We start from the raw sequence: 22,105 nt of genomic DNA, 5'->3' as shown, positions 1-22,105 counted from the left end.
AACTCATAGAATGGGTTCTTCTCATCTAGTTCTTGTTGTTGTGCAGCCATTTTAAGATAAGTGAAAGTCTTACCCGACCCAGGTGTGCGATTAGACCTGTATACCATTCTGAGCAAATAAGAACTTGCATGTATGGGTTTTATCTGAGCATTTTCTAACTTCCTCTTGTTCTTGTTTAAAACATTCTCAAATTTTTTGTCAATGTCAGCAAACTTTTTTTCTAACATATTTTTAGAAAAATTAAAATTTTTATCTTTTTGAAAATGTCTAGCGATTTCGCTATCTATATTCGAGACAAACTTTTTGACAGCAAAACATCTGTCGACCATAAAATCTTACATAGTGTAAACAAGAAAGGTGAATTTGTTCTAAAGTTCTGTTTCTGGGAATATGACAAGAACCATAAAACCTTAAGCAGAGAAGTCTTAAAATTTGTCAATGACAGACTTGTTGACAGAGATGACGCCGATTGGAAAGATGAAGTCCAACAAAAGTTCTTAGAATGCAAAGAAGACACATGCGCTGTTCTTGAAGATGAAATAGAAAACAGAATAGAAGAGCTATTAAAGGACAAAGACCTTTTACATAAATATGGTTGCGCCAAATTTGACATAACTCCACCAGAGAAGAAGAAGAAGAGAGAAAAGAAAGAAAAGAAAGTAGAAGAAAAGAAAGTAGAAGAAGAGAAGAAAGAACCAGAGCCAGTTCCAGAGAAGGTGAGATATGACATGTAAAAATAAAATTTTATTTTTAGAACATTTCTGGGTCAATGTCAATGTTCTCTTCCTCTTTAGGAGTAAACACTGGCTTAGACTCTAAAATCTTTTTACCCAATTTACCTTGAACTTCAACTATCTTAGACTCATAATATTCATAGTCGTCTGCTTTCTTTGGTTCATAAGGTATAACAAGTTTGTATGCTTTGCCTTCTTCGAGTTTTGAGAACCTTCTGTCAAAATTTTCTTTGACTGCTAACAAACCTTCTATGTCTAAGTCTTCAAATTTCGCACCATTTTTAGTCACAATAGCAAACTTAACTGGTTCGATGTTCCAAACTTTGTCAAATGTAGACTTTTCAAAATGGTAGAAGTAAACATTCAAATATATGAATGGGTCTAGTTCTTCTTTGACTTCTGTCATGTACTTATTTACTGAAATATATTTCGTCATCTTTTCTATCGGATAAAAAAATATTTTTTTAAAATTTACTCAGAAAAATTTTTCTTTGTATATACGCCGTTCTGAACATCTAAAAGACTTTTGACATTTGCCAAGAATGTACGTTTAGAAGCTGCCATATAACCATACTCTTGACAATATTGTTTATATGAATCGTACAATGACCTTTCATCTAAACACTCAAAGTTAGTCTCATCTATAAACAGTTCATATACACTCTTGTTTGCTTCTAACAATGTTTGTCTCTCTTCGTATATGGAATTTGTCTTGGATTGAACTTAGAAATATCTAATGTCATGAAATATGAGAACAAGTGGTTGTAAAAGTTAGGTGTCAAAGTTTCTGCTAAGTCGTCAAAATATTCTGTATCTTGCATATGAGCTTCTGACGTTCTGACAACTACATATCTTCTGTCAGAACTTTCTAACTTCATCGGAACGGCGTTGTTTGAAACCATGATGAAATTTGCAACATTTTCACAAACTCTTTGTCTTTATATTTTCTTTCAACAACTCCAACTTTGTCTGTTATAAGACTCTTCAAAGCATCTGAGTTTAAAACCTTTGTTGTATCTATACTTTGAAGTTCGTTACATACTATAAGTTTCATATTCTCTATTGAAGAGTTAATTTACCGCGCAGATGTTTTCTAAGTTTGTCATATTCGGGTTCGAATAACCTTCTAACAGTTTGCATAAGATATCTGTTAAAGAAAGTGTTCTTACCAGTTTCCTTTGTTTTCCAATTATGATGAGAGCAGTTTTCATTTTTAGCACTTGGATATTGTAAGATGTTTGCAAACCAACATAAGATATACTCATAAACCTTTTCGTTTCCATTGCATATAATTTCTTTGACATGGTCTAAACCAAGCTTCTATAATATTTTCTTTCCATTCTACTTGTTCGTATTTATATCCAGTGAAGATAGAATAGAAGTTTGGAGAAGGTGTATAGAACTTTATACCTCGAACTGAAAAATCTTCTAACTTTGACAATAAGATATCCCAAGCATCTAACATCTTCATTCCAACTTGTACAACTTTTATTTTCTTAAGTTTCTGTCTACATTCTTGTTCAGACACTATTGTTGCTCTTGGTTTGTTAAAGACAACATCCCATTCTTTCATGACATAACATTCTGGGCAGAGTCAACATAAATGACTAAACGTTTCAAATTCTCGACTGCTTTGTTATAGTCTCTAAATGGACACATATTTTCTGAAGGCTTGGAAGTCATAAAAATCTGAAACATCTATTCTGTACATTTTTTATAAAAATAAAAAAAATATTTTTTTTATTCTTGACTTTGTTGTTGCATTTGTTCCATTTGTTGCATTTGTTGTTCTTGAGCTATTTTTGTTGAAGTTGTTCTTGTAATACAATACTTTCACCAGTTGCATCTTCCAATTCGAAACTTTCTGCCGTCATTGACAAATACATAGGACATAAAAGTTTACAGGAACAAAGTTTGCGTCGACTAAGGTTAAGTTTATGTTTGCTAAAGTGTTTGAGTTTACTAAAGCTGAAAACTCTGCATTCGAATGAACAATAGGCAAACCAGCAGAAAAGTGTTGTTTATACGCATGAGTATCTTTTGGTCATAGTAGTTTCTGTCGACATTCGAATAGCACTTTGAACCTAAGTTTGAAACAATATATAAAATAGGTGTACTTAAAGTCAATGGAACAGACAAACCTTGTATGACACCTTTTCCTGTATATAGGAAACTGTTGGTAGTAAAAACCAGATATAAGTTTTGTATTATAGCTCATATCGTTTATACTAAACTCAGTCGGACATCCAAACATAATGAAACCTGCTCTAGTTGCAGCACATGTTACATCCGTCCTTAAAGTATTAAATAAGTCAACAAAACCTGTGGTGGTATATCTGAGTAAGTATCTTCAAAGAAGTATTTTTACCATTCACAACAACAAAGTCTTCTGGTGTCAAAAGAGCAAAACAGGCTTTAGTCGTCATCGTGTTTAAGGTCAGTTTACAATATCGTCCTTGAGGACTTTGTAAGTTTGTTGTTATAGAATTATATGACTCATTTTTAGTCGTAATAGTATAAACCACTATGTCTTCTGCCATTTACTTAGCAAGTAAATTTTAATGAAATGTGTGGTCGTCAAATATTTTTATGACGTCTGGGAAACTATATTTTAAGTTCAACGTTTCACCTCCTTTCATAACGTATATCTTGTCAATGACATTGTATGAAACACCACAGCAAGCAATGTCGGGTTCTATTTCTTTGATGTTTTATATCGTCTGCCTCTGTCAAAAGTTTCAATAGTTCTTTCAAAACTTCATGAGGTGCAATGACATATGAGTTCACTTTTACAGGGTTGTGTTCGACCAAGTTTAACATTATACCAAAGCTTGACAAATCTTCCCTGAGTTTTAAGTTTGTCTTTAAGTTGTTGGTAGTCGTTTCGAATATCTGCAACAGAACTTAAGTCTCTGGCTAACTTCAGGGTATGTTGGTTGTTCTTTTACAGGAACTATTGTTATACCATCTTCGTCTTCGTATGGTTTCCCCACTTCAACATCTCTTTCTTTGACATTGACAACAACACTTTGACTGTTTGTTTGAGTTTGGTGAATTTAACTTCACATCTGCCACCGCCATTAAACCTTTTGAAACACTTACGCTTCTATTTTTCGGAAATGACATTTTACTAAGAATAAAAAGATGGACGTATTTGAGTATCTCTTTGAATTGAAGCAAAACAAAGTTTACACACACAAACAGTACAAGTTCATTGACAGAATAGTTCTTTACACAAACAATGGAAAATGTTATAGAATAGCAATATTTGCTGAACCAAAATATTTTCATAAAGCAAAGAAAGTTGGTATAACCGAGATGGTGAAAGTTCTTGACGTTGACAAAAATATAACTTCAAAACTTACAGATATTTCTAAAGGTAAGTTTATCTTACAATATTATGTCAAAACTGGCGTACTGTCAATATTTGACGGAGAGAAGTCAGTTCAAGAACAACTTACTGACCTGCTGCCAAAATCTGCTCGATGGAAGCTGTCGTTATGCCAATCTGAGGAGCCCAGCAGGTTTCATCGAACGAATCTTCAAAAGAGCATCTTCCGTGAAAAGTGCTATTGGTTTTGTAAACTTCTTTGCTCTCAATTCATCTGGACCGTCTCTGTCACCAGTATATTGTATTTGAACTGTACCAACAGTTGAAATACCACCCATAAAGTCTTCTGAGTCAGCAAATGGAATGCCAAGCCAAAAGTTTGAACGGTCTCCATTTGTATATTGAGTTTTTTGACTTCCTGTATGAGTCCATACTTTCACATTATGGCATAAATAGAACTTTGCATTTCAGGGTTAATGGTTGTTGTGAAGTTGTTGTTAAAGTTCATAGCATCTAATGTCAAGTTGTATGACCTCATATCCTCAACTGTAGAATATTCTTCTCTTGGATAATATTTGCCATCTATGTTTATATGATATTTAATACCGGGGTTGTAGAAACAAGAATAGTCATTTATAGTTCGTCTCTGAACAGTACAAACATAGTATCTGCATGTTTCATTGCAGTTGTTAAAGCAATATCTGTTCTTGCACCTGGGTCAGCACTTTGGTTTCCAACTTCACCTGCAAAGTCTTTGACAGATATTTGGTGTATTAGGGAACATAAGTGGAACTGCAATATATTTGGCAGCTAAAGCATTTGAAATATCTGGGTCCAACATATAGACTGCAAGTCTGCTTTCTATTCTCTTGCATTCAAACTTTTCGCATGTGAACTTAACTGGGTCCCAAGCATCTCCAGCAGCATTGAAATAATAGTTTACTTCAGTGTTGAGGTTTGAGAAACCAAAGTCTAAGTCAACTTTGTTTTTGCAAAAGTCGGCGAATGACATTTTATTTGTTCCCACTACTTCTGTAAGAGTGAATGGGTCTTGTGTTGGTGCAATGACTAAGTTATTTTTGCTTGGAGTAAGTTCGATAGAAATTTTTCCTGCCCAGTTTGGCAAGTATCTTAAAAACCTGAAGATGAGGAAAGATGACAAAGGAACTCTAAGTTTCAGTTTTACTTTGGTTACTGCTGCTGCAGTTTGTCCAGAAAGGTTAACATAAACTCCTGGAACGTTAGGGTCAAGTCTTCTTATTTTCTCAATAGTTGCATACTGGTCTGTTTGTTCTCTAGCTTGTGGTTGTACTGAGTTTCTTAAAGCGAACCATTCATAGTTTGCCCATGTTACTGTTTGAACTAAGTCAGAGTTAGAATATATCTTATATCCCATAAAAACTTCTGGAGCATATTGGTATCCGACATAGAAAATTCCATTGCAACCTTTCTTGTCAGACAACTTGGCAGAAGGTTTTATTTCAATGTCTTGTTCCACGTATAAGAATGAGTTGTCAATAGAAATAATATGAAACCTGTCGCATGCAATATCTACTGTTGTTGAAGAACCTTCTCCAAACTCACCTACATTTCCATAAGAAACAGCAGTTGTATATTCGTAAGTTCCAGGAACTATTTCTGACCTTCTAATGGCATTGTCGCATTCGTTATACCATTCGGAAACATTTCCATTCATAGCATCCAAAACTGTTGGCGTTATATTCTGAGCGGCGTACATTTCATATGAGTAAAAATATAGAATAGTTGGATTTATATGTCATAATAGAACCCACGTGGACCAAGCTTTACTTTCTTCCTGACTGAGTTTTTAACTCTTCTTTTTCCTTCATTGCCCTCTGCTTGAAGTTGTTGCATCTTTGCATTATGTTCATCTAGTATGTTGCAAATTTCCCATGTCCTTTTTGCCTTTTGGCTCTGGTCGCCCATCTCAGGTAACCTATATCCTAGAAAGAGTTTGTCATAGTCTGTATTTGAGTCTTCGCGTATTGTTTGCATGACTCTTTCCTGAGTTTCCGGTTCAAGCTCTTCAAACAGTGCCTGTCCATATGGAATATGCTCGTTTCCAAATATATGTTTTTGTAGCCATTCTGGTTTTCTTTCCATGTTACCAACTATATCTTTTGTGAATGGGAAAGCTTCTACCCAATCTTTCAGTCTTGCGTCGTTTATTTCTGTAGTTGGTTTTATTTTGTCAAGGAACATGTTTTTCAATACTAACATTTCATTTGGTACTGTCCATTTGAGTTTTCTTAAATATTCATCCCTTCTCGGTTCATTGTCTGCAAAGTAAGTTTTTATGACATTTTGTAAACTTTCGTTTGCAAGGTCATGTACAATAGGTTCTCTTCCTTCTCTGTCCATAACTTTCTTTCTAAACTCTTCACCAAATATACCATCTCTATGGTTCTGTGTAGTTCTTTGAGATAAATGTTCTAGAACGTCAGGTGTTATATTTCCATCAGCCATGTTCATTTCATACTGGTCCAAAATATCTGCATGTTTCATATCTTTCAATGGCATTAAAGCCGCGCTTAAAATACCAGCTATATCTGGTTCACCATTGACTTCCATTGCGTCTACAACTTCTTGGAATTGTGGTTGTAAGTTTATGAACCACCTATCTGGATTAGCTTTATGACCCCATCTCATTGTAGTTCCATCGTCTGCAGAAACAAAAGTAGGTTTGTTTCCATCTTGGTTAGGTTCTGAATGAACTTTAAACAATGTTTCATTTCTATATGTTTTCTTGAAATTTAACCTTTTATTTTCACCGAGTTCATCCGAAGATTGAACGTTAAATGCTCGTAAGTAAAAAGGGTTGTTGTATTTGTGTACATTTTCTTTCAGTACTTCCATTCTATGCTGGATATTTTCATCTGATGTTGGAGTCTTTTGTATGTCGGCAAACATTTTTCGATATTCTTCTACTATGTCAGCCGAATTTTTCTTAGACTCTTGGAAAGATTCCATATTCTCCGCATACTCTTGTTGAGGGTCAAGATTTTTCGGCTGTTCCAAATCTTCATCTAGTTCTGTGAAGTTAGTTTCCAAAGGAAGGACTTGTTCGTTTCCTTCAGGCTCTTCTAGCTGTTGTTGCTGAACTATTTCTTCCATGTCTGGTTGTATCTGAACTTCTTCCTGTGGAGTTTCTTGTACCTCATCTGCTGGCATTTCATATATTCCGAGACCGTTTTTAAAAAGTTCCCTATCTAAGTCATCCGGACTCATAAACCTTTCTTCTTTCGTTCCGTCTCTATTTTTTACGCGTTTCATGAAGAGAGTTGAATTGTCATTTAGCTCTGACATCAAATATCTCGGAGTAAATTCATCCATGTCATTTGGATGATATGCTATTAAATCATATCCCTTAGCGAGCTTGTATTTTCCAGGTTTGAAATTATATCCCATTTGGTGCTGAACCATAAAGCTAAATAGGTTCGGGTCAGTATTTCCTTCCTTGAACTTTCTAATAGCTTCTTTATATCTGTCACTAAAGTCAAGAGTATCTGGGTAACCATAGTCTTCCTTAAGCATTTTTAAGAATTCTTGGTTTCCTTGTTCTCTACTTCTTTTATGTCCTTGCTCTGTTTGTGGTGCAGTGTTTTGAACTGTTGGTTGTGGTGCAGTGTTTTGAACTGTTGGTTGTGGTGCAGTGTTTTGAACTGTTGGTTGTGGTGCAGTGTTTTGAACTGTTGGTTGTTGTGTTGGTTGTTGTGTTGGTTTTGGTGCATGCCTGTGTCTGTGTCCATGTGACGATGTAAATGTTTTAGGTAGTCCTGGTGCAGGTGCTTCTCTTGGAGGGTTTGGTGGTATATAAGTTCCACCAGCTGGCACATATGTTCCATCTGCAGCGTAATGTCCTACCTGACTTTTCGTTTTTAAGAAAGCATTTACTAGGTCTGTTTTGGTCTGTTGTAACTCTTTTTCTTGACTTTTCACAACAGTTGCTCTAACGGCGTCATAGGCACTTTGAACTGCCTGTCTCGTTGCTGCATCTGTTATTTTCGTCATATTTTGTGCTACTTCTTTTAACTCTTTGTCGAAACCTTCAGACTTCAGTTTCTTTCCAGATGAGAAGTCGTTCACTTGTTTCACCTTACTATGAAGAGCTTCGAAGGCGTTCTTAAAGTCAGCATTTGTTAAAGCTTCATTTGAACTGTCTTCATCCGCTTGTATTTTTGTCCTTATTGACCCTATGAGTTGGGCTGCTTTAGCGTTGGCTTGGGCATCTAACCAGTCATTGTTAGCTTTTATATATTCTGCGCTTTTCATTGCCTTTTGCATGGCTGCGTCGTTATTTTTTACTTTCTTGTGCTAAGTTTTCATACTGTACGGTTTGGTTTTGCAACTGTAAAAGTTTTTCTGCCTTTACATTTGCTTCAACTTCTTTTTTATACTCATCGCTATCCATATATGTCTTCAGGGCTTTTTTTTTATCTCTTCATCTTTCAGTATTTTATATTGAGTAGTATGGTTTTTCAAATTTATGACATCTTGTTCCATTTTTGCTACTTCTGCTGCTTTTTCTGACACTTTTTTCGCATATTCCTCTGTACTTAGTTCTTTCAGTTGTTCTTCTTTCTTCTTTTTCTCTACGTTTAACTCATTGAGTTTCTTTGTGTGTCTGTCATATTCTAGTTTCTTTTCGTTTTCACCTATTTGCTTCTGTATGTCTATGTTTGACTTTTTGACATCTGTTATTTGATTTTTGAGTGAACTCAAATTCATTTGACTTTGAGGGTTATAGGCTGTTCCGTCTGCAGCTCCACCATAGCCTGCCATTTTCGCTAAAAGTGCCGCTCTTAAACCTCCACTCTGTGCACCAACAACTCGGTTTAAAAGCATAGGATTGCTTGACATTTGTTGCAACATAGTGGGGTCATTCATTATTTGTTGTTGCAACTGTTGTTGTGGTGTCAGTTTTACTATTGGATGTTTCAATGCTCTCTTCCTCTTACGTATATTCTTACGTAGCTTACGTGGCATTTTAAGTGAAGTTAAAAAGCGGTTTTTGACAGATGTTTTATTGTGACTTCTTCGTAAAGACTTTGTTGAGACTTCTTCGTAAATGAGTGTAAATGACCCAAAAATATATTTTAGGGTAGAAGGGTATATCTACCCCGTTTTCTACCCTCTTTTCTACCCTCTTGAATTTTCATGAATTTCTTCGTAAAGACTTTGTTGAGACTTCTTCGTAAAGACTTTGTTGAGACTTCTTCGTAAAGACTTTGTTGAGACTTCTTTCGTAAAGACTTTGTCAAGACTTCATCGTAAAGACTTTGTTGAGATTTCTTCGTAAATGACCCTAGTAGTATATTTTTGGTGTAAATTTCATGAAAATTCAAGAGGGTAGAAAAGAGGGTAGAAAACGGGGTAGATATACCCTTCTACCCTAAAATATATTTTTGGTGTAAATTTCATGAAAATTCAAGAGGGTAGAAAAGAGGGTAGAAAACGGGGTAGATATACCCTTCTACCCTAAAATATATTTTTGGGTCATTTACACTCATGAACTTTCTTGTCTATGTTTTGTTAAGACTTCTTCGTAAAGACTTTGTTGAGATTTCTTCGTAAAGACTTTGTTGAGATTTCTTCGTAAAGACTTTGTCAAGACTTCTTCATAAAGACTTTGTCAAGACTTCTTCATAAAGACTTTGTCAAGACTTCTTCATAAATGTTTTGTTGAGATTTCATCGTAAATATTTTGTTGAGATTTCATCGTAAATATTTTGTCAAGACTTCTTCGTAAAGACTTTGTCAAGATTTCTTCATAAAGACTTTGTCAAGACTTCTTCGTAAATGTTTTGTTAAGACTTCTTCGTAAAGACTTTGTTAAGATTTCTTCGTAAAGACTTTGTCAAGACTTCATTTATACTAAACATCTTCGGGGCTAGAGGGCACGAAGTGCCTGGAAGCCCCACTACCTTTTTTTTTTTTTTTTTTTTTTTTGAATTATGTTCATTAATTATCAATATAATGAAAATGTCTTCTGAGTGTATTATTTGAAACTTCCCTAAAAAAATTTTGGAAGAAGAAACTAAACTACCAACTCAAAATATCATACCAATAGTTATTATATTGGTATGGCAAGCTATATATTTCACATTATTCATCTCACAACATGAAAAAATACTATTTGATCAGCATTATACACAGATAACTAAATACAAATATCCTTTTGCAATCGAAATGAGTCATTATCCAGGTAATCTTACAAACATTACGATCAATGGTGTTAAAGACGGTCTATTTCCCGAATATATAGAAAAGATTCTTACATTTAATTTAACATATCCAACGCCAAGAGATAAATTATTCTACGGATTCTGGAAGAATGCTATGAATCTAAGATATGAAGGCTATTTTGAAAAGCCTAGTATAGTTCCAAAGTATGGAGAAAAAAATTTCATTGATTTTTATACAAATTTCCATGGAAAAATTGCAATTTACAAGAATGCGTATGCATGTGGATCAGGAGAATTTGTTATTAACGAATATGTAATTCGACCACCATTTGATTCAGCTCCTCCATTCTGTCGGTGGTATACTGCAGGTCCACTTGTGTACAGTTGCGACAAAGCTTGTGTATTTGGTCACTATTACTTAGGTAACTATGGACATTTCATTGGTGATTACATGACGCCGCTTATGTTACTTCCTCAGGATTATTTAAAGGATTGCCTTGTTATTGTCAATGCAAGATCTCGTTTCTTTGCTCAAGAATTACTTAATGCCGTCGGAATTTCAAAATTTATCTTTGTAACAGACTATCAATGGGTATTTGCAAAAAGATTAGCTGTTGCAATTGAAGGAAGACCTCATTACATGCATTTTGGACTTCCACTTCAATGGCTTGTTGATAAATTAATTGATTATTACGATCTTCAAGATATTGTTCCAAATAGATATGTTATTAGCAACAGACCGAAATCGCGATTGGGTTTTCGTCATATTAAGAACATGCCTGAGATCATAAAAGCAATAAAACTCAACATTCCAGATTTCAAATTTGAACTTTTCCAAGATCACCTTGGTTCTGTTGCCCAATATGCAAGAGAATATAGTGACATTAAATTCTTATTCGCTCCTGCAGGAAGTAACATCCATAAAGCCATTTTTATGAAACCAGGAACAGTTATTGTCCAAGCTGCTTGCGATATGTTTGATCTTGCAGCATTTATCACTCCTTTGTCCCTTGGAGTTGCTACAACTGTTGTAATGAATCCATTCAATCATTTCGCACACAAATATGAATGCGATGTTCCAACAGCTGTTGAAGCAATCAAAGCTTCATTGTTCTTCTTGGAAAATAAGAGATGGCCTGATCCGATCCCTAATGTAACCTTTATTGACTACGATCTCGAATTTATGAGAAGAAAGAAATAGATTTCTTAGATAAAATTGTTTGTATCGATATAGATTTATTTGTAAAAACTCTCAGATGTAAAAATTTAATTGCTATCAGTGAAATTTTTAGTATTTTTTTGAAATAATGTTATATCCTTTCATTATCAAATGTCCAACATTAAGATATTTAAAGTTCTGGTAATAATTCCAAGCAAATGCTCATGAAACAGATATTATTTCTTGATTTAAAAATTTAAGAGTCATATTAAAACGAAAATCAAGAAATAACGACCATAGTATCATATACTTAAGATGGAAACTAGTGATAGGAATACCTGATGCACTCAGATGATTGAAAAAAAAATTTGAACAATAGTTCTATGGTTATGACTTCAAGATTGATGATTTGAGTACTATTGATCGAAATATATTACTATTCTATTAGCAATAATAAATAATCAAACAATGAAATATTAATCAGAAAGATCGAGTCCTGGATCAGAATCAGATACATTTGTGGGCGTTTGCACTGGTTGAGGTTTAAACTTTGCTTTTGAAGGTTTAATTCGATTCTTGATTAGTTCTTTAATTGGATCGACATTTTCTTGTATCTTCAACTTAATTGGAATCATGCTCTTCTTAGGGATCAATGGATATTTATCTGGGTATTCAGCTGTTATTGAATTTAATGTCAATTTTAGGCCTTTTTGCTTCAAGTACGCTAATATTGCTTCATGCGAAAGCATATATTGATCTTTTCGAAAGGAATTAGCATCTGTGAGTAAAAACGTATTATTAATTAATTTTGGTTTGAATTTGAGTAATGTTTGTAAGGTAAGGTTGATTTCTTTTGTCTTGAGATAGTTCATCGTTCCGTTATTATTCATTTCTGTAAAAACCTCCTGCGGATCAATAGTACTATCATAAGAATCCATTAAATAAAATGCAATATAAAGGACTCATTAACATTGTAAGCTGTTATTATGATGTTTCGCATTGATGATTTCTTACAATTTCAATAAAAGTTAGTTTAATTTTTTTATAAAAAGTCAATGTTATTAGTTAAGTATAAAAAGAAAAAATTTATATTTAGAATAGAAAAAAATAGATTACTGGAGCTGGAACTTGACTAAGTTAGCATAGATTCCACCCTGAGCGACTAACTCATCGTGCTTGCCTGATTCGGCAATTGCACCATTCTGGAAAACTAAAATTCTATCAGCATTCTTAACAGTAGCAAGTCTATGAGCAACAACGATAGCAGTCTTTCCTTTTCTAACTCTTTCAAGGGACTGCTGGACGAATTGTTCAGATTCAGTATCAAGAGCAGCTGTAGCTTCATCCAAAAGAAGAATTGGAGCATCAGCCAAAATAGCACGAGAAATGCAAATTCTTTGCTTCTGGCCACCAGAAAGGGATGTCTGCTGAACTTCTTCCTTATAGTTATTCTTAATTGTCATGATGAAATTGTGTGCATTACCAACTTCTGCAGCCTTAGCAATTTCATCATCTGTAGCCTTTGGACGACCATAGCGGATGTTATCAGCAATTGACATTGTGAAGAGAACTGGTGTCTGTGGAACAATAGAAATCTGGGATCTAAGGAAAACAGGAGATAAAGAAGTGATGTCAACATCATCTAAGAGGATCTGGCCTTCAACGATTTCGTAGAATCTCTGGAGAAGTGATAATGTTGTTGTCTTACCGCAGCCTGATTCACCAACAAGAGCAACTGTCTCACCTGGTTCAATTGTGAAGGAAAGGTGTCTAACAGCCCATTGGTCGCGAGAAGCATACTTGAAGCTAACATCACGGAACTCAATTTTGCCCTTAACTTCCTTGAGTTCGTTACCAGCGTGTCTATCGATATCTGGTTTGAGGTTGATGATCTCAAGAATCTTGGCAGCTGATGTGTTAGCGTTTCTGTAATCTTCAACGGAAGCGAATGCCTGTGTAATACCCATTGTAGCCATCATAAGATACATCATGATTGTCATAGCATCGCCAGATTTGACACCTCTTGTTGGGCGCTTGATAATAAGATATGTAACCATGTAAAGAACGCAAACTGTAACCATATTTGCGATTAATGTGATGATTGCATCCTTTGTACCGTGGGCAATAGCTGTCTTTCTATAAACAGTATCGATACCATCAAGAGACTTTGAGTAGTCTTCGAATTCCTTCATTTCACCATCGAAGGATTTGACGGTTCTGAATTGTGTAATAACTTCTTCAGCCTTGGAAGCAGCTGTTGTAGAGTGTTCGTTGAATTCTGTCCATTAGCTATCGACAAATGTTTCACCGAGCCAGAATGTGATCAAAATGATTGGAATAGCAACTAAAATGATTAATGAAACAAGAGCAGAGTTAACGAAAGCCATGATAACACCCATGACTGCTTGTGTGAGACCTTGGAGAACTGTGCATGTCTTATCGATGTATGTTTCACGGACTAATGTAACATCTTCTGAAAGACGGCTGACTAAAACACCAGCAGATGTCTTGTCGAAGTATTCGATTGGTTGATTCATTAAAGAAGTGAAAAGTGCTCTTCTAAGATCGAGATTGATAGTTGGTGTAGCGAAAGATCTGAAGGCCATAGCTATAGCCATAACAACGACTTGTGCAATATTCCACCATGTCATCTTAAGAATGAATGGGGTCATTAATTCTGGGATTGTTTTTGTTGGATCAGAACCGAATGAGGAGGTTAAGTCACCCATGTAAATCATCATAACGACTGTAATTGCACCCATTAACATTGAGAATAAAAATGTTAAAAAGAGAATCGTTTTGTACCTAAAATACTTGAGTGTTTTGAACATCTCAAAACCGGTGGTTTTAACATTTTTAACATCTTCACCATCTTGAGAACCCTGTGATCTAAAGACTGCCGTGCGTGGTGGCATTTCTTTCTAAAAATGATAGGGCTTATTAAAAAAATTTTTACAGAGATGTTTCTCAGAAATTTCACGATCAAATTTTTAAGATCGGTCGCAAAATTTAAATAGTCATAAACTATTCAAACTGACAGGATTCAAAATATAAAATGATTTCTAGGATGACTATATATAATACATATATACTCTCAGAAAAAAATAGTTGGGCCAAATTTCCAATAAATTTTTGTGAGAAAATTGAAGGACAATTTCTCATCTATGGTGATATTGACTATACATTAATATTTTTAAAATAAAATTTTATCTCAACAGTTTGGTTCAATGAAAAAAATTTTGTTGATTATGCATGCTGTCATGAATGGTATCATAATTGATACTTTATGAATTTCATCATTGAAAATTGAAATAAGCCAATGCATCTTAAAACATATCAAGAATATGTTTTGAATTCCAGATATTTTGATAAAATAAATGTTTCTCGATAATTTCGATCGGAAAATTCTGTGAAAAATAATCGTTTTTTATGAAGGTCAATAAAATCAAAAGAACTTTCGTTTTGTTATTACCTGTGATAAATTACAAGCATAACAGATCAAGTCTATAATGAAACTACTAACATATAGGATGATTTAAACTAGAATTTATCAAGCTATTTGCAGATTCAATTTTATCTAAATTTAATTTCCAAAACTTTTCATTCCTTAATTGATATTATTGCAAGTTACAAGCTTAGAGCATGATTTAATGAATTTTGACATAATTGCTCTGTCAAAATTTCTCGCCAATACCTACTTGCCGCTCAAATACAAAAAACAAATTGCATTATGCATGCATTACTAAAAATGATACATGATTTATCCAGTTTTGTGATACGTTTCAAGGAAATATTACAATATTCAATTACAAGAAAGAATTATTATGGTTTAATTACATATTGTGATATATATCTTATTAACAGAATATAATAAAAATATTTTACATTTTATTTTTCATCAAAATAAGAAAAATTGAAAAATACATATTTTAAAAACTAAAACTATTGAATATGCCATACTAAAATTTACTGAATTCATAAAAAATGCTCATTATATAACCACATCCATATTATTTAAAAATTGGTGAATTATGAAAATAGAGTAATAACTTTCTGTGCCAGGCATACTTGGTTATAATACTATTACCCCCCCATTCATCTCTATATTTTAAATTTTCAAAATACCACTATCTAAAAATGTTATTTTTTATTAGTTTTTCATATAATTCAAAATATAAGAAAAATCATAGAATTATGAATCTTGGGAAAGACGACATTAATTCCGTAGATTTTAAAAATCGTCATAAATCAAGATTTGATGAAACGTTAAAAAATTATAATTTGCCATATCGAGTCGTTTTTCATTTTTGCGACTAATTTCTTAATTCCCTTTTCAATTACAATAATAATATCAGTCCAAAGTCTTGATATTAAATGAGTACTTTGATGCTTCCGTTTATGAATTCAGTTTTCTAGATGAATACTCAGGAGAAGACAGAATTACTAATGAATCTCCAGCGTTTTAGCGCTCACAGAGCCATTGAAAATGCTAACGGCAATCTAGAAAGGCTCAACCTACTCCTAGAAAATTCAATAAAATCATCCGAAATACGTGGACTGATTGCACAAAACATGCGCTATACAGTTGATGATAACCCAAACATCAGATGGAACAATCGATACTAGTGCAAAAAATCATTTTCAAATCCTTTATTTTACCAGGAAACATTGCTATACTTATCTATACTATTGTTTTGTAAAAATTTAATACTAACCATCGTCTATACTATTGTTTTTATATATACACATACAATAAATAACATATTTGTATGTTTTGATCTTATGTTATATTAATAAATGTTTGATATAACTACAGCTTGTATCTAAAAACGGCACATTTCAAATAAATACATAATAATACAAAATACAATTTATAACATACATGATTAACAAATAACATTAATGAATGGGATCAAACGAAGATGAAAGAGTTCTTGTAAAGTTCTTCCAAGTGCAAATATTAGCTAATATTGCGCTAGATCTATGTGACTTTTTCTGTTGATGAACATTGAATGGTTTAATGTATTCGTAAAGCTCACAAATATCTGCTCTTTCGTCAGGATTGCTTACCAAGCATCTCTTGATGATATGTTTGATGCAACTTGGAATTTCATTGTCCATTTCTTTCATCTGCTCATGCATACGCGAAAAGTATTGATCCTTGGACTCATCCGCCTTTGGTAAAGTTAAAGTAACAAATTGCATAATTGTGATACCGAGGGACCAAATATCGGCCTTGTATGGGTTATATGGGGTTTTAGCTAATAGCTCTGGAGCGGCGTAAACAAACGAGCCGCAATAGTTCTTTGTCTGTAAACATTCGTTGATTTGTGAAATTCCGAAATCAGCAAGTTTTAGACGTGCATATTGATCGAAGAAAAAGTTTGAGGGCTTGATATCATGATGTGCTATTTCTCTGGAATGGCAGAAAGCAAGAGACGTTATCATCTGATCAACTATTGATATCTGAAGTGATGGGCGTAAGCTTTTGTTGGTTCTGATGAAATTATCAAGATCACCTCCACTGCAGTACTCCAAAATTACGACAAAATAATTTTCATCATGAAATGTGTCATAAATCTTGATAATATTTGGATGGTCAAGATTCATAAGTGATTTGATTTCATCGTAATATGAATTGATCTTCTGAAGCTTCATATAATCGCCATCGATTTCTATAATTTTTCCTACAAAGTAATCATTGTATTTCTGACTTAACACCTTGTAACAACAGCTGAAACCTCCTTTTCCAATTCTCTCCATGATTGTGTATTCATGTTTCTCAAAGAGAGATGTTTTGATCATAATAATTTTCTGAATGACCGTAGTTCTCAATTAAAAATCTTATCCTAATCGTTTAAAAAATGATTATTGTCTAATATCGGGAATATCAGAAATAATTTTTTTCATGATGTTCTTATTGAATTGATTTAACAAATTTCAATGAGGATCTAAAGTGGGCTGGACAAACATACTTGGCTTTGGATCAATAACAATATTTGAGAATTATTGGTTTAATTATCAATGTGGAAAATTTTCAATGAGTTTTTCAAAAATTTCTTTCAGGTGAATTTTTGGTTGCAATTGCATGTAATAACTGACAGATAGACATTGTCTTTTAATTCTTTTACCCATCCAAAAGACTCAGAATTTTACCCTTGAATTCAAGACCACGCGTTTCTCAAAATACACTCTATCCCCTTATACGTTTTATCCGGAAATTTGAAATATCGTGTAGAATTTAGAGTAATATCCAATGGCACGAAATGAGATATTTACATTTTTCAATGATGCGATGTTTTTTTCAATAAATTCGTGTTCTATGACAGCTGAAGCATTTCTGCATATACTTCCTAAAGACAATAACTCTGAAAACTATGTTCTCTCAGAAAGAAGGTTTTTTTTATATAATTTGTTTCAAATCTTCGTTTTGAATCTATGAAAGCCCATTAAAAGTGTACAACAAAATTTCTATAACTTACCTTAGTATCATTGGCAAGTAATTTCATTAAAATAACAGGTTATTGTAAATTTAATTTATTATTTTTGTTCCATTTTTTAGATAGCGTTTATAATTAAGCTTATCTACTTATCATAAAAGAGATTTTAATCCCATTTGGATTAATTCCAGTTTTGAATTGTCCTCTTCATTAATTTTGTTAAAAATGGATTTGTCAATCATCAAATCCTATTTATTCTTTGCGTATAGTCTATTAGATAGATTAGCTTTATCATATTTTTGTTAATTTGGTATTTTTTTGTTATTTGTACCTAAGTGTTTATATGAATTAAAAAATCTATTATAATTTTCTTCAATTTATCATATCTTTAACTCATATCTTCGTAGCAAAATAATATTCAAGATATTTTGAAATTTCCAGATTACCTTTCTTAGCAATATGACAATTAACTGGACAAATAATACATCATTATATTTAATAAATCTTGAAAAATTAATAATATATTTATGAACTTCAAATTAAACCATTTTTAAACATAAAATACCAATAGAATACAACAATATAGATGATATTCAAACAGTGCAAGGTCTAAATTGATCCAATTTTGAATTTTGAAATTATATTTTTTTGAAAAATGATAAAGAACCCAATAACTCAAAATATGCTATGTAGAAAAAATCTAGAACATTAATACTAAATAAATTTTCAAAATAAATTCGGAACAATAATAACAATAACAAATGATATTAATGTGGATACTGAATATTCATACGCGCCAATCTTTCAATGAAAAAGTGTCTTAATGACTGTAAAGTTTCATTTGTAAGATCGCTCACGTCAATAACAGCTTTATCTTTCGGAATCTGGTAATTTGGTTGATAAAGATTTATAATCGATGCAATTGCCTTTGTATCTTCTTCATTTTTGAAGTATTGGGAGAAACGAACAAATGTATTTAATTCTTCTTCACTAATAGGCTTATCTGCATATGCATCTTTTGTTTTATCTAATGGAGCGTGTGCTATAACTAATGAAGGTGGAAAATTCAGTATCTCTTCAATTTTTTTATCGTAATGAACAACAGCAGCTGTCCATTTCGATGTTCTGCATCTAAGATGAATTTCAACATATTTTTTGAAAAGAGCTTCCATCTCTTCAGCGACAATTCTGTAAAATTGATTATTTGGATGCAATTTTTTAACTAAAACAAATATTGTGTTAACGTCTTTTTCCCACTGGGAAATGGTCGTATATTTATTCATTGCTAATCTGTCTCTTGCGTATTTTAATCCGAGAGATTGCTTTTTAAAATCGTATTCCTTCTCTAACTGAGTACAATTACCCAATTCAATAAACTGTTGTGATATAGGATGATGCATTAATGAATCCATCGCATCAAGACAACATTGACGAGCCAATGGACTAAATCTTGTCATTATGACGATTATTGTAAATAAAAAATAAAAATATCTAAATTCTGGCGATTTCGCTTAGAAATGTATCACACTTACATGATATTAAACAAAAATTACTTAAAAATTGCAAAATTTTCAAGATATTGGTTCAAATCTTCCCGTTTTCTGACATCAAACATTGTGCCAGTATTGGAAAGATCATATTAATATATATTCATTCCGAAATGGACGTATTTAAAAAAGAATAACAACAAAATATCTCTAAGCATTCTTATAAACAAGACCATGACATACTAATTTATTTACATTCATACAATCATGACACCCCTTTAATGACGTCGAAGCGAACATAATTCCAAATTACTTTTGGTTTCAAAGGCTTATCACAGCGATCCTTCATAGAAAATCATGGGCAATAGCAGATTAATAGTTAATATCGAAACTAGAGCCGACATCTTTGAGATTTTTTCAATTGATCGTCGAATTTTTGTTTCTTGAAAAATACTATTTAAAAATAGATATTTACAATTACATATAAGTTTAAGGATAGAATATAATCAACTGAATTATATTTGTGATAACAAACTAAATTAACCTCATTAATTGCAGCTCTGAGGAATGTAAATGTAGGAATTTATATCAATAGGATTTCCATCTACACTTAGAGCATATTGAATCAGGTTGGTGATTGGTGGATATCGAATTGGTTGATTAAAGGCTGAATTATTATTTTCATGAGGAGCTTGCTGAATAGTCATATTATCAGAAGAAAATTCACTGTGTTGTTTTGTATTCCTTCCGCGGTGTACTATATGCACGTTGTATCTGTTTTTCAAAGAATTTGCTGAACGACCATTAAAAAATTGAGAAATAACAGACCATTTTGATCCTAATTCACTAACCTTTTGAAGGAGAAGCTCGTCTTCTTCTCTCGTGAAAGGTGCAACATTAATACCAGGGGCTAAATAAGTTTGGTAACGTTCCCTACATTGGCGCGTAGTCTTTCCAGGTACTTGCTGAGCAATTTCCTTCCAATTAATATCACCATTGTACCTTTGAGCGAGAAACTTAATCATCGCATCTTCGCAAACAGTAAAGGCGCGTTTCTTTTGTAGCTTGCTAATATCTTGAGTTCTGTTTTTCTCAAGAGTGGCGCGCAAGGCCATAAATTCATTGTAGTCAGAAGAGCTTTTGATCGAGAGCATTAGTGTAAACTACGCCGTTGGGTTTTGATAAATGCATAGAATTATTTGAATGTGCTATTTTAATAATAAAGTGACGTTGGTAATTAACAACGTGCAATAAAAAGAGCATATAAACTGGAATACTATGCATTTAGCAATTAAAAAATAAGATTGATGAAACGATCATTTTTTAATCGTATATGAATCTTGCTCTATATTGGATAATAAAGACGGGTACTCCAACACAAGGTTTTACTTCAAATAATTCAATTTAGAGAGATAAGAAATTTGTAAACCAAATCTTATTCTATGTTAGTAACTAATAAAATATTACGATACACTTGATTCTAGTTTTCAAAAAATCTAAACAACGAACGATCTTTTTTCCCAAAGTTTAAGTATGATAAATAAATATTAATCTCCAATATTTAACATTCTTGTTTTATAATAATATTAATGAAAATAACATGATAATAAAATCCATCTTGAAATTTATTGTATTAATCTTACTTTGGTTGGCGCTTTTGGGCTCTATTTCTCTTCATTCGCAATTGGTATTCTTCAAATGGCTCTGATTGGATCACATGATCTTCGTAAAGAAATTTATTTGGAAATACTCGTGCGTTGTTCTCGTAAGTAAAAGATATAGTTACTATGCCGCTGAACATTCTCTGAGAATCTTGAATAGTATGATTTGCAGAGAATTTTTCAATATTTCCAAAATAATTAACTATATATTGACGTAACCTCTCTAAATCGGTATCTAATGGTACATCTGTTAGTCTAACCATCTTTGCTATTTGCTCTTGTTCATTAATATTTACAGGCAATTTTGTTCTAACAGCATTTCCTTCTGTATTAAGTTCTAAATCATTTGATATAACGCAAGCATCATGAATTTCATTAAATGTAACACATAAATTTTTCATTTTATTATATTCGAGAAAAGTATCAAGTGGAACAAATCTATCGATTGATTTTTTGATAAAAGTTCGTAAATTCTTGTTATCTCTTAAACTGGACGCTGAAAGATAATATTCAACTTGATCACGAATTATTTCAAGGCGGTCTTGACTCGAATTGCTCAATAACTTGATTGTTGGCTTTTCTTGAATTTGACGAAGTTGAGATTGAGTGTCATTGCAACCAAGAAATGAAAAAAGCTTCCTGAATAAAGTCATCAATTAATTAAATTGACGTTAAAATCATGCTTATTCTTGAGATAGCCTACATTATCAGGAAATAATACAAAAACCGATAAAAAGGCCATTTTGTCCCAAAAATACCATAAAATTTAATTTTTTATATAAAAAAGATTATTTTGAGGGAGAAGGAAATAGAGACTAAGTAATACTATGAAATTTAATGAATAGTGAACATAGAATATAACTGATTGATATCATTTTTCCCAAAGATTTCAAAATGAGACACAAATTCTGTAGAAAAGCATGGTATTACATTCAATATAAGAATGAAATCCAACAATTAACTCGATTTACTCTAAGATTTGTATAATGAATCTTTAATCTAAATACAACTCTTCAAATAATCAATTACTTTCCTTAAATTTGGCCAACTTGTTTATTTTCATAAAAAACATCTACATGATCAATGT

At 32.7% G+C, this 22,105-nt stretch overlaps 14 protein-coding genes and 1 pseudogene across 15 annotated transcripts, besides 1 other annotated feature; 4 read left to right on the top strand and 11 right to left on the bottom strand.

Annotated features, from left to right (window-relative positions):
- Positions 1 to 5,749: part of a mobile genetic element that runs on past the window's edge.
- Positions 264 to 734, top strand: TVAGG3_0478630 (uncharacterized protein; the record flags this gene model as incomplete). Its single annotated transcript, XM_051235780.1, has 1 exon — positions 264 to 734. The coding sequence occupies one exon, from the start codon at positions 264 to 266 to the stop codon at positions 732 to 734; it is 471 nt and encodes a 156-aa protein (XP_051093604.1).
- Positions 751 to 1,170, bottom strand: TVAGG3_0478620 (protein of unknown function, DUF4108 family; the record flags this gene model as incomplete). Its single annotated transcript, XM_051235779.1, has 1 exon — positions 751 to 1,170. The coding sequence occupies one exon, from the start codon at positions 1,168 to 1,170 to the stop codon at positions 751 to 753; it is 420 nt and encodes a 139-aa protein (XP_051093603.1).
- Positions 3,879 to 4,297, top strand: TVAGG3_0478610 (uncharacterized protein; the record flags this gene model as incomplete). The annotated part of the gene is made up of 1 exon (XM_051235778.1): positions 3,879 to 4,297. A coding segment is annotated over one exon (419 nt), but the record flags the coding sequence as incomplete, so codon positions are not given.
- An 86-nt stretch (positions 5,750 to 5,835) lies between the features above and the next one.
- On the bottom strand, positions 5,836 to 6,657 carry TVAGG3_0478590 (protein of unknown function, DUF4106 family; the record flags this gene model as incomplete). Its single annotated transcript, XM_051235777.1, has 1 exon — positions 5,836 to 6,657. The coding sequence occupies one exon, from the start codon at positions 6,655 to 6,657 to the stop codon at positions 5,836 to 5,838; it is 822 nt and encodes a 273-aa protein (XP_051093601.1).
- Positions 6,658 to 7,662: 1,005 nt separating this feature from the next.
- Positions 7,663 to 8,589, bottom strand: TVAGG3_0478580 (annotated as a pseudogene). Its single transcript has one exon. A coding segment is annotated over exon 1 (927 nt).
- A 168-nt stretch (positions 8,590 to 8,757) lies between these two features.
- Positions 8,758 to 9,072, bottom strand: TVAGG3_0478570 (protein of unknown function, DUF4106 family; the record flags this gene model as incomplete). The annotated part of the gene is made up of 1 exon (XM_051235776.1): positions 8,758 to 9,072. A coding segment is annotated over one exon (315 nt), but the record flags the coding sequence as incomplete, so codon positions are not given.
- Positions 9,073 to 10,275: 1,203 nt separating this feature from the next.
- On the top strand, positions 10,276 to 11,472 carry TVAGG3_0478560 (glycosyltransferase family; the record flags this gene model as incomplete). The annotated part of the gene is made up of 1 exon (XM_001301779.1): positions 10,276 to 11,472. The coding sequence occupies one exon, from the start codon at positions 10,276 to 10,278 to the stop codon at positions 11,470 to 11,472; it is 1,197 nt and encodes a 398-aa protein (XP_001301780.1).
- A 434-nt stretch (positions 11,473 to 11,906) lies between these two features.
- TVAGG3_0478550 (uncharacterized protein) lies at positions 11,907 to 12,368 on the bottom strand (the record flags this gene model as incomplete). Its single annotated transcript, XM_001301778.1, has 1 exon — positions 11,907 to 12,368. One exon carries the CDS (start codon positions 12,366 to 12,368, stop codon positions 11,907 to 11,909), a length of 462 nt encoding a protein of 153 aa, XP_001301779.1.
- Positions 12,369 to 12,542: 174 nt separating this feature from the next.
- On the bottom strand, positions 12,543 to 13,622 carry TVAGG3_0478540 (ATPase activity, coupled to transmembrane movement of substances; the record flags this gene model as incomplete). The annotated part of the gene is made up of 1 exon (XM_001301777.1): positions 12,543 to 13,622. One exon carries the CDS (start codon positions 13,620 to 13,622, stop codon positions 12,543 to 12,545), a length of 1,080 nt encoding a protein of 359 aa, XP_001301778.1.
- Positions 13,623 to 13,715: 93 nt separating this feature from the next.
- Positions 13,716 to 14,345, bottom strand: TVAGG3_0478530 (ATPase activity, coupled to transmembrane movement of substances; the record flags this gene model as incomplete). Its single annotated transcript, XM_001301776.1, has 1 exon — positions 13,716 to 14,345. The coding sequence occupies one exon, from the start codon at positions 14,343 to 14,345 to the stop codon at positions 13,716 to 13,718; it is 630 nt and encodes a 209-aa protein (XP_001301777.1).
- Positions 14,346 to 15,846: 1,501 nt separating this feature from the next.
- TVAGG3_0478520 (uncharacterized protein) lies at positions 15,847 to 16,056 on the top strand (the record flags this gene model as incomplete). Its single annotated transcript, XM_051235775.1, has 1 exon — positions 15,847 to 16,056. The coding sequence occupies one exon, from the start codon at positions 15,847 to 15,849 to the stop codon at positions 16,054 to 16,056; it is 210 nt and encodes a 69-aa protein (XP_051093599.1).
- A 233-nt stretch (positions 16,057 to 16,289) lies between these two features.
- On the bottom strand, positions 16,290 to 17,235 carry TVAGG3_0478510 (protein kinase protein; the record flags this gene model as incomplete). Its single annotated transcript, XM_001301775.2, has 1 exon — positions 16,330 to 17,235. One exon carries the CDS (start codon positions 17,233 to 17,235, stop codon positions 16,330 to 16,332), a length of 906 nt encoding a protein of 301 aa, XP_001301776.1.
- Positions 17,236 to 18,090: 855 nt separating this feature from the next.
- On the bottom strand, positions 18,091 to 19,327 carry TVAGG3_0478500 (bromodomain family; the record flags this gene model as incomplete). Its single annotated transcript, XM_001301774.1, has 1 exon — positions 18,638 to 19,327. The coding sequence occupies one exon, from the start codon at positions 19,325 to 19,327 to the stop codon at positions 18,638 to 18,640; it is 690 nt and encodes a 229-aa protein (XP_001301775.1).
- A 224-nt stretch (positions 19,328 to 19,551) lies between these two features.
- TVAGG3_0478490 (RNA polymerase II transcription regulator recruiting protein) lies at positions 19,552 to 20,562 on the bottom strand (the record flags this gene model as incomplete). Its single annotated transcript, XM_001301773.2, has 1 exon — positions 19,906 to 20,511. The coding sequence occupies one exon, from the start codon at positions 20,509 to 20,511 to the stop codon at positions 19,906 to 19,908; it is 606 nt and encodes a 201-aa protein (XP_001301774.1).
- Positions 20,563 to 20,627: 65 nt separating this feature from the next.
- Positions 20,628 to 21,762, bottom strand: TVAGG3_0478480 (winged helix DNA-binding domain family; the record flags this gene model as incomplete). The annotated part of the gene is made up of 1 exon (XM_001301772.2): positions 20,997 to 21,671. The coding sequence occupies one exon, from the start codon at positions 21,669 to 21,671 to the stop codon at positions 20,997 to 20,999; it is 675 nt and encodes a 224-aa protein (XP_001301773.2).
- Positions 21,763 to 22,105: the final 343 nt, after the last annotated feature.

This window comes from Trichomonas vaginalis, chromosome II (genome assembly GCF_026262505.1).
Source record: "Trichomonas vaginalis G3 chromosome II, whole genome shotgun sequence".
NCBI classification, from domain to species: domain Eukaryota; phylum Parabasalia; order Trichomonadida; family Trichomonadidae; genus Trichomonas; species Trichomonas vaginalis.
The sequence above is the reverse complement of the archived record's forward strand: the minus strand, read 5'-3'. Positions and strand labels throughout refer to the sequence as shown.